We start from the raw sequence: 18,125 nt of genomic DNA on the forward strand, positions 1-18,125 counted from the left end.
ACCAAAGGGCTTCACAGGCTTAAAATACAAATATATAACAGAATAAATAGAAAATACAAAAGGCAATTGAAAAAAACATAAAATATTGTACAATTATATATGAATTCCTGGTCTGAAAATCAGTTTCAATTGACGGCCAATGCAAAGACATAGGTTATGATCTAATTTGAGCGTGTCAGTGGTGTGATGTAGGACCCAAGTGCAGGTAAAAATCCATTTAATTAATGAAATGAAGACAGACTAATGCAAAAAATAAAACAACAACAAAGTTAAACAGAAGGGCGCAGGGGTCAAATAGATCAAAATCACAGGGAAGCAGGCGAGGATGAAACAGGTGAAGGTGAAACAGTGGGGGGCAAAACATAGCAAAACAGATCTGACAGAGAACAAAGGGATGAGTATACACACTAGGAAAGGAGAGGCAGCTAGACACAGGTGAAACTAATTAGGGTGAGGCAGGTCATCTCAAATGCTGGAGAGCAGTAAAAGACCAGGGAGTTATAAAGTGACGTGACAAGAGGTGAGTATCCAAACTAAACAGGATGTGAAAAAAACAAAAAAACAACAACAACAACACAGGAAATCCACAAGGAACACAACACCAGCCACCAAGACAAAAATGAAACTCAAACTGGAAGCTGAAAGTTCAAATGATAAATCCATCCATCTTCTACTGTTTTATCCTCCACATGGTTTTCCACTACATCGTACACTACCAGTCAAAAGTTTGGGGTCACCTATACAATTTTTTTTGTGGTTTCCGTTAAAAGTCACACTTTTATTCATCAAAAGAGTTGCAAAATGAATAGAAAATATAGTCAAGACATTGACAAGATTAGAAATAATGATTTTTTATTCAAAATAATAATTTTGCCCTTCAAACTTTGCTTTTGTCAAGCTGCGCTAACATAATTGCACAAGGGTTTTCAAGGGTTTTCTAATCATCCAATAGCCTTCCAACACCATTAGCAAACACAATGTACCATTAGAACAGTGGAAATGGGCCTCTATACACCTATGTACATATTCCATTAAAAACCAGACGTTTGCAGCTAGAATAGTCGTTTACCACATTAACAATGTATAGAGTGTATTTCTGATTCATTAAATGTTATATTCATTGAAAAGTGATTTCCCTTCAAAAATAAGGACATTTCTAAGTGAGCCAAAACGTTTGACCGGTAGTGTACACGGCTCGACTCCACACAGTTTGGTTGTTTTTTCCTTACAATATAGTACTTCAACCTCAACCACGTGGGTGAAGTCATCACTACTGCATGAAACTGCCGTGACTCTAATTAAAAAGATTAGTTCAGAACTTCCTGCATGCCTGGAGCACTGACTCAGTAATCAGAAATACAGCGGCAGGGTGTGCCAGCTGGCGCTAAATACACCAACTGATAAATATTGAGATTTTAGACATTTCCTTGCTAAATGTTGAAGATTAACGCTAAAGTTTTGAGGATTTTTAAGTCGTTTTAATTGAGCTACAGTTTGGCATTGTTCGGTTTGATTCTTGTGTTGTGTGATGTCTTGCTCAGGCCTCTCTCTATCATAGGACTTCCTCTCGAGTCGCGCTGGGACCATGTAGTGGAAAAGCACCAATAGAGACAAACAAACATCCATTTTCACATTCACACCTACGATCCAGATTAATCAAAACACTAAAAAATAAATCAGAGGTCAGGATTAAGATCAAAGATTATACTTCTGCAGTGTGCAAAGATGCTTGCAATATAACACACCTCAAAAAGTTGAAACCATAATAAACTGGTTTCTCTTACCTTCTTATTAACATTCAAGAGTAAAAATCAATCATTAATTGACCTCCGCCAGGAGGTATATGTTTTGAGTTTGTTTGTTTGTTTGTTTGTCTGTCTTTTAGCAACATAAATCAAAAAGTCACGGACAGATGTGGATGACATTTTCGGGAAATGTCCGTAATGGGACCAGGAACAAGTGATTAAATTTGCTGCATGCTGACAGGGTGTATTGTAGGCACTGAGCTGCCTTTGCAAAGGTCTGCGCTCTCCGAGTGCTTTTCTAGTTATCTGATATTTATCACCGGATCAAGTGAATTTCATTTATTTCGTTTTTTCTTTTTGTTTTAGCCCTATCATGCAGCTCCAGCTTTGATTTGTTTTTTATTTAAAAAGCACTGAGATTCAAGTCTTGTCTCAGTGTGGGAGGAGAATGTGACATTATGAATATAAAAATAGATAGCCTGCCATTGCATCGTTAGCACACTATTTGTTTCACCACTCACTGTAGCACAGGGGAGGCATTTTAATCTGGACGTGCTGTTTGTGTCCCCTCTCCCCGGCTCTGCTACAGACCTTTTGATGTGTCGCATGTTGCCGTCTCAAATTAGCTGACTCAGTGAGCTCAGCGCACGGCCACCGGAGACCTTGACCTGTCAGATATTTTCATTTTTAAGAAGACTCGATGTGACAGGTCGGCTTAAGTGAAGGGAGCATCCCAAAAAACTTCTGGCTGGTACCATTGTGCTGCTCCGTGGCAGTGCTAAAGGAGGGAAATTCAGAAGAAAACCCCACACAAACTGTATTTTTACATATCATTTCTTTCCCTGTTTCACACAAAATATTGTTATTTCAATGAAAAAAAGCACAGCCAAAGAGCATGCAGGTATAACAGTGAAAACCACTGCTCTCTGAAACGTCTTTACTTAGATTCATACATAAGTGGACCATGAGTGAAGTTTACATTTTCAGACGCAGGGGACATCAGAAAGTTTCAGAAGGGATAATTTATTTAAAAAAAATACTGTTTCCATATCAATAATAAGCTAATAATAATGATATAATCATAAATGGTTAATGTCACAAAATAATGATATTATAATAAATACAGTAGCTGCTGTTTGATTTTGATCTTGTTGATCTAGTTTGAGCTGTATTTTACCATCTACTTTTTATTTATGTATTTTTATTCTAATTTTAGTTAATGTTTTGGCTCTCGGGCAGGGAAATATTGACAGTAGCACAATTTGATATTATGCAGAGTTATTCTGTCTTTTAACTTTGATGTTTTTCATTTCCCAGGTGAATAACCTGATACAGATGGTTCTCTTTGTGTATTGATGCTGTTTTCCTTTCTTACACCTTTTTTTTCTTCTTGTTTTATATTTCATTTAATTTGTGTGTTGCTTGAACGATTACAAAGGTAGTCACTCCTGCATACAGACGAAGATTTGTAACTGAGAACTGCCTCTTCTGATGTGGAGTAGGTGTTTTGTTAACCAGCCATCTGTTAATCCTCTGATTTTATTCTTATTAGTGCCTTCACTTCTTTGTCTTTGTTTATTACTATTCCCAGTCACACTAAACACTTTAGTCTCCCATGTTTTTTTTTTGCAAATTTCTCATCCTTGCTCACTGAGTGATTTTATTGATATTCGAGTTCATGTTTCCTATTTTGTGTCCATTAATTTAAAGCTGACTCCTTGTAATTCACTTGTGCACATATGCTTCCTTCCTGCAATTATTCAGCTGAAGTGTACAAGAACAAAGCTGATAAATGATGTCCTGTGTCTTCCTCTGTCCTTGTCAGAAATGGATTCGCTGCGTATCCTGCTCTACGTGCTCATCTTCCTGCTCAGCGTCTTTGGCAACCTGCTGATCATTTTGGTCCTGATGCTGAACAAGCGCATGCGGACTGTCACCAACTCTTTCCTGCTGTCGCTGGCAGTCAGTGACCTGATGATGGCCATCTTCTGTATGCCCTTCACCCTCATCCCCAACATCCTGGAGGACTTCATCTTTGGAGCCTCCATGTGCAAGATTGTCACCTATTTTATGGGTGAGCACAAATTGTATTTTTATCAAACATCAGCCAAACTGACACTAGTTGTAAAAATGGATGTAGCCTATGAGGTGCCTTTGTAAAGCTGCACATGCTGACAATAACTGCAACATGTTGTCACAGTTTCAAATAATTCAATGAATTTTTTAAAGTAACTTTTTAGCACATTTACAACAATTTGTTAACTTAGAAATGTATTAAATAGTTATATCTAAGTATTAAATGTTACACCTAAATGTTAAAGGTCCCCTATTGTGCAAAATCAACTTTTTAATTTTTTAGTACTTACCATACCAGTCCCCAAAATGTGAAAAAACAAGACTCAGTCATGTTTTAGTGGTTCCACTTTGTGTAAGTATCGGCGATAAAACACGTGATGTTTACACCTCCCGACCAAGTGACGACAGTGCGTACATTTCACCGTGAATGTTGGCACCCCGCCAGGCAGAGTACTTCACAGCTCCACTGTAGCTCCCCCTTGTCCCTGTGAAATACGAGACTGCAGGCGAGGGAGGAAGAGTGGCTGCACAGCGGAGCACAGTGTTTTACACAAACTTCCAGCCTCAGAGGACTTGTGTGTCCAGTGGATATATTTTATTTATGAAAAAAATGTTCACAAGCTTCACAAGCCCTTTGTTGTTGATCGTGTGTAAATTCCTATGCTGGAGGGACACCTTGAACGCACCAGTTACGTGCCTGCGGTTAGCGAGTGGCGTGTGTGGATCGGTGATATGAGGAGCACGCGTTTGAAAGCACTGCAGAAAGATGTAGATGTTGTCCTACATTTGTTCTCAACCAAAGGCTGCCTTTCTGTCGTGTTTCCACGTTCTCTCCTCGTGTTGTTGATCCACACACGTCACTTTCAGTCGCAGTTACACTGGTGCGTTCAGGGTCTTTTTCTAGCATGGGAATTTACATACACGTACATACATACTCTAAATCCATCCATTATCTACCACTTTATCCTCCACTGGAGGGTGGTGGGGCGTGCTGTGCCTATCTCAGCTGACATAGAGCGATAGGCGGGGTTCACCCTGGGCAGTTCACCAGTCCATCACAGGGCCACATATAGATACACACAACCATTAACTCACACTCTCACCCCTACCAATTTAGAGTGACCAATTTACCTAATTTTACCTAATCCCCAAATCTGCATGTTTTTGGACTGTGGAAGGAAGCCGGGGAACCCGGAGAAAACCCATGCACACACGGAGAGAACATGCAAACTCTGTGCAGAAAGGCCCTTGTTCCAACCGGGGCTCGAAGTTGTTCAAACTGGGGCTCGGGCCCGACCGTGGGCCCCTAAATCTAAATCTAAATCCAAATGTTACATTTAAATCTTTTGGGTGACACTAATATGCAAATTCACACTGCTGGTAACCAGTACCAAAATAAAAGCTGGAGGAGGTCAGGCTGTGTTTATAGAATCAAATAATAAATGAAATACTTTAGCGGGGGAAATGAACATGTATATCGTGATAATAACTACTTAAAAGAACAAAAAACATGTTCAGAAGTGTTTTCACTCTGCCCGTTTTACCAAATATGCATCGGAAAGTGACTTTAGCATACTTGGGAAAGCCATGTATCCTGTCCTGGCCTGTCCTCTTAAAACGCTCCACTGTCTCAGACGTCTCTGTCATCAGATACTTATGAGGTGCCGTTTGTAAAGCAGCACATGCTGAAAATAACTGCAACATTTGGTCACATTTAGCTTCAAACAATGTTTGAAAAAGTGGTGTGAATTTGAAAAAAGTCACTTTTTAGCACATTTACAACAATATTTGTTCACTTGGAAATGTATTAAATCTTTTAGTTAAATCTAAATATTAAGTGTTACACCTAAATCTTAAATCAAAATCTAAATGTTAAATCTAAATCTAAATCTAAATCTAAATCTATATCTAAATCTAAATGTTAAACCTAAATCTAAATCTAAATCTAAATCTAAATGTTAAATCGAAATCGAAATCTTTCGGGTGAAACTAAATATTTAGCTTCTATCCAACTTCACAACCGTGAGTACCAAAATAAAAGCTGGAGGAGGTCAGGCTGTGGTTATAGAATCAAATAACAAATTAAAACCATCTTAGCAGGGGAAATACAAACATTATCGTGATAATAATAATAATAATAATTTAAATGCTAAATCTAAATCTGATTTAGCATTTAGATCTATGTCATGACAGATAATCTATGTACTACAACACAACCAGAACATGATGGCACTTTTCCACTATACAGTTAACACGACTGGGCTCGGCTTGATTCTACTCTGTTTTTATTGTTTTTCCATTAGAGATAGTGCCTGGTACCTGGTGCTTTTTTTTTAGTACCTGCTCTGACAAGGTTCCAATAGCGCTGAGCCGATACTAAAATATGACATCTACAGGCTGCCGGCCACTTATTGGTCAGAGAGCGTCGTCACTGGAAAATTAATGAGTGTGATGTCCGACACAAGAATCACTCTGAACAATGCTGAACTGTAGATCATTTAAAAATACTTAAAAATCCTGAAAACTGAGGAGTCTGTTGTGTTTAGCCAGCAATCATGAGCCAAATTATGACCAGTTCAGCCGTATTTGTCAGACACACACACACACACACACACACACACACACACACACACACACACACACACACACACACACACACACACACACACACACACACACACACACACACACACACTGACTGAAGCTCCAAACCAATAAGAAAATGACACAAATCCCTTTTACCAGCCTGCATTGCAGCTAGTGCAGCAGAATAAATTAACTGTCTGAATGATTATTTGTAACATGGTTATTTTGGTCTGTTTTTGTTACATGTCAAATATATATAGCATCTTAAACACGTATTGTATTCTTATTGTTAGTGTCATGAAAAAGTATAGCGTATATGGCCTGTCCGTATCTTACTCTTACTTTTTGTTTTAGAAACTGAGCAGTGAGTCATTTATCTCTCCTGCTGGCAAAGCAATAATCAAGGACTTGGCCCTGATCAATAAAACCAATTGGTGTCTGGGAGCAATAAAAATTCTATAAACTACAACGTTTATAAGTCATTATTTCAGCATTATGCAGGACCAGTTCTGCATTAGCATTAACATTTGGCCTGTCCTAGATGTTAATGATTTATGTGTTTGTACAAAGACATTTTCTGTCTTTATGGTTTTATGTTGGAGACACCAAAATGCTGCCATTTTGAGTGGATGTGTGTTCCCACTTTGCAGCATGTGAACTGTTCCGAACAAGACCTCTTGACTTGTTCTGGTTGGGTTAAGTGGTCTTTTAGTATAGTTAAGTGGAAGCCTGGTCTCTTCCGATGGGTTGCCGACAAAGAAGTCTGCCTTTCAGCCTTTCCTCTCTGTCGTAATTTTACCTGTTAGATGGTAACCATCATGTGAGGAGGACAGTACTCAAACAGTCACACATCATCAGGAGTGTGACTTAGCGATGAGCAGGCTCCCATCCGGCCAGAGTCAAGGTGCCATGTGAGTCAGACTGAAGCTCAAGAGGTGGCAAAGAAACTTAGTTCTACTGGAATACTTCGCCTCTTCACTTCACGTTGAGTGGTTGAGAAGAGCTACTGAATGGTGAGGTGCACAGTCCCATTATTGACCCAGTGAAGTGATGCTCCATGTGTGAGAACTGCTGCAACGAATCTCTTTTTCAATTACTGAGCTCCCTGAGCTGTGATAAGGACAGACAAGGGCAGAAAGGCCAGGCCAGGGGCCATGGACTTTAAATACAAACTCTTTGTCATTTGGCTGCAGTCTTCTTTCAGCCTCGGTAAGAGCTTCTTATTAGTTCAACTGGAAATGAATGGATGTGAATTCCGGGCTTTTTGAAAAACAACGCAAACATCCTTCACAGAAGAATGTGATAAGAGTTATATAGAATGATGTTGGTTTAGCTTTACATTGCAGTAAATTGTCTGGTCTGTTTTTGTATTGCACTATTCTAGCCTGATTGACCACGCACAGCACTTTTGTCATTCACCCATTCACATCCATTCACTCACACAGGACTGGCACCATCATTTGGAGCAATTTGGAATTTGGTGTCATGCCCAGAGACACATAGGCATTTAGACTAACAGAGCTATTATGATAAAGGGACTGTTATAACATTATTCTGTCCTAATGAGGCTATGATTTGAGAAGGTGAAAGAGCATAAAGGTCCCATGACATGCTACTTTTTGGATGCTTTTATATCGGCCTTAGGGCCCCAAATACTATATCTGAAACCTCTTTCCCGAAATTCAGCCTTGGTGCAGAATTATAGCCACTACAAGGCAGTCCCTAAATGAGCTTTCCTTTTACGAGTCAAATATGCAAATTAGGAAGTGAGTGGCAGGTCAAGCTGGAGGGTGTGGCCTTGACCGATTTGCAGCCACGGTACCATGGGCGCTAATGTTTACAGTGGATGTATCACAATGGCTCATAGACCCGTAGTCATTCAACAGCTCAAGTTTGACTCAGAATCTGATCCGGATGGAAGTGGGCTGCCTCAGTTTCACGCCGCCTTGTCTGTCGCACATGCACAGCGTGAAGCAGATGGCAGAGAGAAATCTTTTCTTTCCTGGATCCTCAGTGCGATCAGAACACTTCTTTTCCTCCATCGGGAATATAGTGAATAAAAAGGGATCAGCACTGGCCTCTTCACATGTGGACTCAGGGTAAAATTTCTTTGTTGTCACAAAACAACAAAGCGAGTGAGCGAAAGGTCTATGGTCTTAACATTGTTACGGTAAAGGTAATGTGTATGTTTTAGGCTTGTTAAAACTGAATAATGCGCAAATCTAGATTTGAATGATTCGAATGTATGTTTTTTTTTTTTTTGATTTTTAGATCATTTTGGATCAATTTTGACAGCCTCAGCGCTCTCACAGTCGTTGATCATTTCCACACGGTGAGGCGGTGAGCCAGCTTACCTGGGCAGGCACAGCAGAGAAAGGAGAGGCAACCTTTCCTCTTATGATGACATAAAGGTCAAGATTCCAGATTGGCCCATCTGAGCTTTCATTTTCTCAAAGGTGGAGGATGATACCCAGCACTTGCTTTACACATATTGGCATTTCTAGACACTGCGGGATCAAAGACAGGACAGGGGAACTCATCTTAGTGTTAAAAAACCTCTTAAAGTGGTACCTGGTGCTTTTTTTATAGGTGTATGGCAACCTATATAGCAAGTTATTTTATATAGCAAGTTAGCAAGCTAATCATATACAAATTGCAGGGGAATGTCGCAAATATTTAGATTCACTGCAGATGACTTGTTTTGGGATCAGAGCTCTGATTAAAAAGGCTTATGGGAGGTGGTGGCACATATCAGGTGTATAGTCTGCTATTGATAGTTTTTCCATGTTTATAGACCCCATATTTGAGTAACCCTATCATGTTGATCACTGTCACTTTGCAAAAAACATCTATTACTAAGAAGTCACAGCAGTTTTGCGCAGCCGCGATGTAGCCGTGTTGTAATGACCCCTCCCACTAGGGTGGGTAGGTACTTTTTTGAAGTGGAAAAACAACCAAACCGTGCCGAGCCGTGCCGTGCCGAGGCCAGTAGAGCTGGTGGAAACGCGCCATAAATGTAACCTAAACCACATAAAATGTGTTTGTCATTAACTGAGTGAGAGCTTCATGAGCTTCCAGGCTTTTAACTGCAGCTCCTCTTTAATGCTCCTTTGTCAAAATGTGAGGTGTATCACCTCTATTCTTCTGCATGTAATTTTCCTCATGTGACCTTTCTCTAAATGAAGAATTTGTTTGCATGTGTAGAGTAATGTGGCTTCCAAATGCCACCTGTCTGTTCAAAGCTCCACCAGTAAGTAATTAAAAGCAATTATGCCCCCAACTAGCTTAATTACTTGCTGGCGCCGTTGGTGGTGCCTGTTGGGAAAATGCACACAGAATTAAAAATCCCCCTTCTCATCTCGTCTGAACAGACCATGAGTGAGACTTCATGTCAGCCAAAACCAATCAATACGCAGGATCATTGTGACCATCCTCAGTCATTGATTTTTATGGCAAACCTGCTCGACAAAGTCATCTGTTAGCACACGCCCATGAGACATACACGATAATACCCCATCCATCGTTGTGTTCACCCATTCTCATGTGAACTCATCCATCTGCCCCGAGCTCGATAATCATGTGAATCATAGTCCCTGTACTATTTTGGTGGCAGTTGTGAGATTGATGTTGTAATATTTCGCGTGTGTGTGCGTTTGTGTGCAGTTCTCAGTCACATTAATTTTTCCATGTTTGTGTTGTTGCTGGTTGTATGAAGCAATCACCAGCCATAGCAGCTAAATGTGATGGCTCCTCCCCACCACCTCTAGGTAATTTATTCAAATATACACAAATTCCAGCAAACTTTTAGGGCATTTTTCATTCCCCCGTTATTACCATTTGTTGTTTTTCCCCCCCATGTCTTTGGGTTTCTTCAGGGCAGCATTTGACAGATTCAGGTGCGTCTTCAGAGTAAGCAGACTGAGGAATTTAAATGTTCTCTCCCGGGGTGAGGCGTGCATGCTCAGAGATGCTTAACTGCAAACTTCACGGTTTTCCCTTTAGAAAACTCCCAACTACTGTGACTCATATTGAATGAACAGGAAAAAGGATTAGAGCGTGTTCATCCTGAGAATGTAAGATACAGCACAGGGGAAAATGTGAGCATTTTCTTGGTTAGTTGAAGGGTAATTGCATCAGCTGTACCTTTTACTAGAATCACTGCAGAATCTCCCCTCTAACATTAGCCTCTCAAAACTGCCAAGTAAAGCCAAGGAATGGAGCTCTGAACTAATCAGCAAGGTTGTCTGAAAGCCCAAGATATGATACACCTATAACTGGACACTGTCCACTGTTGACTAGTGATGGGATCGGCAGTTCATTTGAGTATACTGAATCACTTGAATCAGTTCATGAAAATGATTCGTTCACCGAAATCGTTCAGTGCTAAGCAGGAGCCCAGTGCCCTGCTACGGGACTCACCTCCTCTCTGAGTGGAGTACGTTCGCGCCGCGGGTCATAGAGTGAGTGACAGCACGGACGATATTCACGTCCTCAGCCATAGTTCTCCAGCTCTCTGTGTGTCAGTTCGTGTGTCAGTGACTGACAGCGCGAACGAATCACAGCAACACGACAGTCCTTTCGGACGAATCACTCATGATTGCACCAGCAGTGGTTATACTGATGCACTGCATGTTTTGCATTTGAATAAAATACATTTATGTGTTTCACTGGTTGTAAAGCATTTTGGCTGACAGTTTCACTCGTTTAGAGTTCACATTAAGAAGAGGAATGCATGTCCTGTTTCCTAATGCACATGTGATATTAATGCGTGGGGAAGTGTGATATATGTGCAGTTCTGCAGCACATTTTAAAATGGGGTTTCACCACAACAGGAGGGTGTTTAGTTTTAATAATTCTTCTTCAGAGGCAGAACATGCTCACTTAAGATCAACATTTCCGTCTCCTGACAGGCGTAAAACAGATGGTCAAGAAAACCTGGACTGAGGTGTTGAGGAAAATGTATGAATTTGTGCCTAGTTCTCAAAGACAAGATGCCCAGTTTCTTTTAGCTGTTTGATATTACCTGCAGCTGTGTCATCAAGTCAAATCCCAGGAAGATCACTGCCATACACCTACAGGAAGTGCACTTTCCTTCACTATGAATGTGCACAACCTGCTCTCAGTCTTCTTAAATGTAGGGTTTGAAAACATCACTCATTTGAAAGCCTGTGTGCTTTTAAATGAGTAATGCAGCTTGATTTTTCACACAGGCCTCACCCTCTAATGGGGCTCTACAGGCTGAGCTACTCATCTTCATGTATCCATGCCCCTAAAAAATGAAATGCAGTATCATGTTATGCCAAATATAATGAGCCTATTCAAGCCTGTGGTGTAGGACACAATAAATCCTGATTCTCATGCTGTTTTTATGCTTGTTTGTGGTGGAGATGACTAAATCGCACCCTCATGATTGTAACTGCACATCCTTATTGTCAGCAAAATCTTTTCTAAAAGTGTATAACACACTGCGGGAAGTCACCCTGTCCCAGATTATTTGTTGGGGAGAAGCAACCTCACAAAGTTATAAGGCAGAATTAATCAAGACTGGGAGTACAGAACATAATTAAGAGGACACATCAAACATTTAAAAAAAATATTCCCTGTGAATGACTAAGCTACGAATGAAAATTCAAATTCAAGAAAATTTGATTACATCAAGCTTGCTTGAACACATAGATCAATCTCAATAAATAGATAATCCCATTTAAAATAATGTGCAGATATTACAGAAGATAATCTCATAAAAGGGTTCAGAAAGTCAACCCTATGAATAGATATTTAAAAGATAACTGGATAAAAGGTTAAAGTTTATAATAAATATGAGAAAGTGTGTAAAATTCAGGAAACCTGTACAAAACCTGCAATAATTAATTCAAATTCAGCCAGGATTCAGTCTCTAATGTAAGACTTTATCGCCCTTGTCTAAAAAAAAATCAGTCATATGTTATTGTACAGATATTCCTGCTGTCTTTGTACCCTTTCTTCTGTCAGCTCTGTCAAGCATTTTCTAGAAGTACTGTGTTATGAACTGTATATAAATAATTCTTGCGCTTTGTTTCTTTTGATTATTGCCCACCTGCTTCCTGTGCTGGGAAATAGAAAAAACAAAACTTCCCCACCTCTCTGTCAGTGTGAGTCGGTGCTGTGGCTGGGCACAACCGCCTTCAAGCATCAACAAAAGACAACCCCCTCCCCGTCCTCTAGTGTGTGATTCGGGCTTCCAGTGTCTTGAAAGAGACGTGGGGGTGTGAGAGACTTATTGTGCGAGACTTGTACACTGCACTACCACCCACTTCCTTCTGCTCAGTGCTGGAGTTAGATATTCTTCTGGTCCAGCAGTAGTTAGCAGTGATCAGCAGTCAGTCAGGATTGTGTGTTATTGAGCAATTTACATCAGCTGCCTCTCGCTCTAGCAATTTGGAGACCTGGACATTTCTTTGAAAAGAAAATGTAACATCACAGGTAAAAAAAAAAAGGTCACCTTGCACTTCTGGATTTAAAATACACCCCAACCCACACACACACACACACACACACGTATATTTATACTCTGTATATATACTACTATATTTCTACTTTCTGCTATAGACAGTAGTGGTGCATGACACTGAGCAGTGATTCAGGTGAAACCTCCACTACGTACATGTGAGTGCAACATTATTCATTATTAAGCCGCACCTTGAATCTGCTTTTATGTTTTTTACCTGTATCTCTAGACTACGGAGCCCCCGAAGTGACATGATAAATCTCGAGTTTCCAAAAAATTCTGATTTTGTTGTTTTTTTTCCGATTTTTTTGGAAACTCGACATCTCGAGTTTCAAAGTCGAGGTCTTGAGTTTCCAAAAAATGGTGAAAACATTTTTTTTTTCACATTATTTTTAGGAAACTAGAGATTTACCCCCCAACATTCTTTTTTTCCTCATGTCACTTCGGGGGCTCCGTACTAGACATGATGATTTGGTAATCGCTCTTTCAAATACAAGTACGTATTTGCAGTTCTGGTTCTTGGATGAACAGACAGTGGTCCTGGTATATCCCACAAAATATAACCAGGTTACTTTGATACTAAAGAAACTTGAAAAAAGGTGTGTTGGAGCAGGGAAACACCTAAAACAGGACAGTGGCTCCTCAGGACCAGGAGTGAGAAACCCTGTACTCGATGGAAGACCAAATCAGTGGGCCAAACTACAACTGTATTGTTTTTAAGAACAAGGTGTGCAACATGGTGTGCATTATTTTGTATGTGATGCTATATCTTTGCCTTAAATGTCCGTCTCCATACCCTAAATTCCCCAATGCCCCATTGTGTGAAGATCTAACTAAACGTCATCTCAGTGCAGCAGCAGACAAGTGGTTTTGGTTTGACATTATTCTTTAAGGGTTTGAAAACTGAAAAAAAGAAAAGAAAACTCACATCAGAATCTTTTTGTTGGAGTTGTGTTCTCTTTGTTCCTAAGTATCTGTACCAGTCATCTCCTTTGTTCTGTTAGGACAGGCATAAGATGAAGCCACTCTCTGCTTCTGTCAGATTTAACAGCACATCACTAGGCATCCCCGCGCTTCTCTTTTAGTCTCATTTTATAGATCTGTGTTTTCACATTTGTGCACGTTTGATAACAAAGCTTTTCACAATACAAAAGGTCCAAAATTTTTTTAATGACTTTGGTGCAGAGACCACCACAAAAGGACGAGCGAGCAGAGCCGTAGATAAATTGCTCTCCGCTGAGCCGTGCAGCAGTCCATCCACTCAAATACTTAATCTGATTCCTGTAAATTGAATCGCGCCATGGTCATAGGAGTATGCATAATGACTTCCTCCCATGAATGATAACGAATGCAAAGCTACGGTTCAGACAGGATGTGCACTTTCTGTTCATCATGAATGAAAAATGCATGTGGGTAAATATGTGACAGTGATGATCCAGGTGAAGTCATCCATTCATTCGTGCAGGTATGGGATTATCAATGCTGATTGACTCGTCCTGTTAGAACACCAGCTACACACTGAGTGAGCGTCCTCCCTCTCTGCAGATCATACATATTCATACATGCAAATTGTACTTGGCCTTGGGTAGTATCTAAATTATTTTAACCTTGGATGAACCCGACACAGACAGTGTCCTTGAATCTGTCTTTGAAATATCCTTCTGATGTATCAGTGGTGGAGGAACAGGCTGCCACGGTGTATTCTGAAGACACACGTCCATACTTGTGATTCACTGCTGTATTGTGTGCTTTTACCAAACAGCTGAGACACATTTTCTGTCAGTGTTTGTTGAGTAGGATGAACCTACATGAGTAGTTAAACAGTTATTTCGCAGGACAATTGTTGGATCAAGTCAACTCGTCCTTGTGATAAAAATAGGCTGAACCAAAAGTGGCGATGAATCACCACATTCAATTCCAGCAGAAAATCCACATATCAAATCAAAAAAAAACTGAGTATTATTGTGTTTATCTTTCAACTTTTGAAATTACAGTATACTAAAGGATAACATAAACAGCTGAGATACAGTTTGTTCCCTGAAATGGGGTTGTGCTTTACGAAAACACAAATAAATATATTCTCTTGCAGTATAGAACAGCTGGTGGTTATGAAATGACCATGTGGTTATAAACTCAAGATTTTTATGGAGGATTGTTACTCTGTTAAACGATTTTACAGACTTTAATCTTCTGTAATTGCAATTTTAACTCTCTCACAACAGCCATCACCACATTCAGTATGAGGCGACCTTTATTATGAATAATTTGATTGATTTTGTACCAGTGTTGGCAACAGTGGGAAGCTAAGGACGTGGGGAATGTTCATCATCTTTTTGTGATTTTTCAGATTTTTCTGATAGGTATTGTGCTTGTGATTTGAGTTGCACCATAATATTCTTTTGTAAGCATCAGACTCAACAGTCATTCTCACAGTTTGCACTAGCACAGGTATTTTTTAAAAGCAGACACTTTCCCCTGCATTTGTGCCTTTCTTTTACACCCAAATGGTGATTTCGCCTCTGAAAATGATTCTTTCTAAAAACTCCGGCAAAAGTGGAGATTTAGGAAAACTCATTTTTCGTGCTTGCATGTAAACGGAGAAAAACGGAGAAAAACAGAGTTTTAGGCAATCTACGCTCTAAAAATGCGACCTTTTTACATCTGGTTATGATCATTTTTACATGTTTGCATTTCAAATACAGCTCCTATATTACGTAGAGGAGCAGAGACGTGTTAGGGCTCGGAAGTCAGAACTTCTTCTGTCGTGAGCCAGACCGCGTCACCGTCAGCGGACTGCTGTCTGGTGGGAGAACTTTGAGAATGAGGTTATTGTCCCGGAGGAGTGGCGTAAGAATTTTAGGATGTCTCGATCATCGCTGCTGTCACTCTGTCATTGGAATAGTTACATCCATACATCGAGGGTGAGAGGTCAGTCGTTGTTGTTGTCGATGAGGATTCTGATTGGCTTGTATGGCTTTCTCCTTCCTACACTGCCGCCCATAGGCTTGGCGTAGTTATGATGGCTCTCGACAGCTTATTTATGCGGGTTAACAGGGTTTCCCCCAGAAAACCTGCTAAGCCCGGTGGTATCTCTCGGGCCCACTGATGGCCACAGCGTTTTTGTAAAAAAATTAAAAGTTCACAGGAAAATTAATATTTCATAAACTAAAGCAACACAAACAAAACTTTTTGCAGCACAAACCAGCACAAACGAAGCCCAAACAAATGAGCCCATTTTCAGCTGATTTGGAGGATATGGGGGGCTGCGTGACAATATAGATTTATTAATATCTCAAAAACTAAAGCAGCACAAACGAAACTTTTTGCAGCACTAAGCTGCTGAAGAGGCTCGCTCTGTGTGGTGCGGGCACGCGCGCGCCCGCCCCATTTTGAAATAATGTTTAATATCTCAAAAACTAAAGCAGCACAAACGAAAATTTTTGCAGCACAAACCAGCACAAACGAAGCCGAAACAAACGAGACCATTTTCAGCTCATTTGGACGATATGGGGGGCTGGATATAAACATGTTAATAACTCAAAAACTAAAGCAGCACAAACGAAATTTTTTGCTGCACAAACCTGCACAAACGAAGCACAATCGATTACAAGTATTTTGAAATGGTTTTATTGGGGTTGGGGGGCCAACTTCACGGAGCTGGGTTAAGGAGTAGGGCCAAGCCGTAGGGCTACGTAGCCCTCGAAACGAAGCTTCCTCAGGACCACACTTGAAACGGAGGGCTTCGAGGAATTTCGCAGCTTCCGCCGCGTCACCTGTCAGCGAAGTTTGAAAGCTGGCCGTTAAAGACTCGCACAAATGTATTTTCAGTATTTTAATCACGACAGTCATGTGTGATGATTGTATTGTGGTCTTCTTCAATTGTCAACGGTGTTTCTGAATCACTAGTCAAGTTTGTTTTGAATTACTAGCTAGTCGTAGCCGATGCTATCCCGGCGTTCCTTTCGTAAGTGGTTAGCTAGCTGCTATCGCTATTTTTTTTTAACATTAACAAATTGTGCCAGAGTGCACAGTTACGTCTTCAGGACAGAACAGGAGATTCTGTCCCCACTCTACTCCGCTCTGTCTGCGAGCAGCTTTCTCCCTCTGCACCGTGTGTGTGTGTGTGTGTGTGTGTGTGGCTATGGTAATGCAGCGGGTCTGCAGTCGCTGTAACTGTGTGTGTGAACACTCCTCACAGCGTCGCCGCCGATGTCTTTGTTAGCAGCTGACAGTCGTAAAAACAGAAAAATAGCCCAGGCAACAGACATTACTTGTGAGGACGGCATTTTTGGATTGTTACATCAACAAGCATCGCATCGGCTTGTTGATGTAGCAGTCCGCGAGCGTCAAGTCCGGACGACGTGATGACGTAATGGAGGTGTGTCTCATTTCTTAGGGGAACGTACGTACCCCTCGCTCCCTCAACTCTGTTTTGAGGGCCAAGGGGAACTCTGACAAAGGGGTAGGGGGAAGGGGGAGGGCTAAGGGGTGGTATTGGGATTCAGCCTAAGTAATCGGCCAGTGAATCTTAAAACAAGCCATGCAATGGTTACATTTAAAAGTAAAATAAAGCAACCTAAATAAAAAAGTGGCAGTGCTACACGGGGGGAAACCTTGGGTTAATATAAACGGAAACTTGTTTGAAAACCATGAAAAGTTATTTTGGTAAACGGAGGGAAGAAAATATCAGTTTATAAAAATATCCAGCTAGTGTAAATGTAGCCTCAGTTAGAACAAAAAAAGCACCTTTTGCTGGTCTTGAACAAAAACATCTTCCCAAAAAGCACAAGGCAACAACAGATACAAAAATCCAAAAGAAGTCAAAAGGCTACTAACCGATCTTAAATATGGGCAAAGATGCTTACTGGTTGGCAGACAAACTGGCAACAGACACAGGAAACATTCAGGCTAAATACACAGGTGGAGGGCTAACGATAAACAGGTGAAATTAACACACATCATTTTTTATTTTATCTTTTTTAAACAAGGGAAGATTCAGAGTCCTGGCATTTATTAAGGGCAAAGGAGAATTTAGAGCATTTAAAAGTTTATAAGTTATAGTGATTCTCAAAGGCAAACCTGATGTGAATTATTGCAGCAGCTCCGCAAAGTGTATTATTTAATTAAAATGACCGAAATGAATCAGTCCATTACCTTCAATAGAAATGCAGATTTCTATGTCCTTAAAGTGTAAGTACACTACTGAAACAATATATATAACATTAGTCTTC

At 40.4% G+C, this 18,125-nt stretch overlaps 1 protein-coding gene across 1 annotated transcript in view; it reads left to right on the forward strand.

Moving 5' to 3' along the window:
* The window catches only part of LOC310937097 (cholecystokinin receptor-like), a gene marked incomplete at both ends in the record, with an annotated part of 41,700 nt that overhangs the window by 10,547 nt on the left and 13,028 nt on the right, over positions 1-18,125 (forward strand). Inside the window, one exon of the mRNA XM_083901291.1 lies at positions 3,571-3,819. Within this exon, the coding sequence (XP_083757417.1) occupies positions 3,571-3,819 (249 nt within the window). The remainder of the gene's footprint in view (positions 1-3,570; positions 3,820-18,125) is intronic.

This window comes from Microchirus variegatus (assembly GCF_963457635.1).
Source record: "Microchirus variegatus genome assembly, chromosome: 1".
NCBI classification, from domain to species: Eukaryota; Metazoa; Chordata; class Actinopteri; order Pleuronectiformes; family Soleidae; genus Microchirus; species Microchirus variegatus.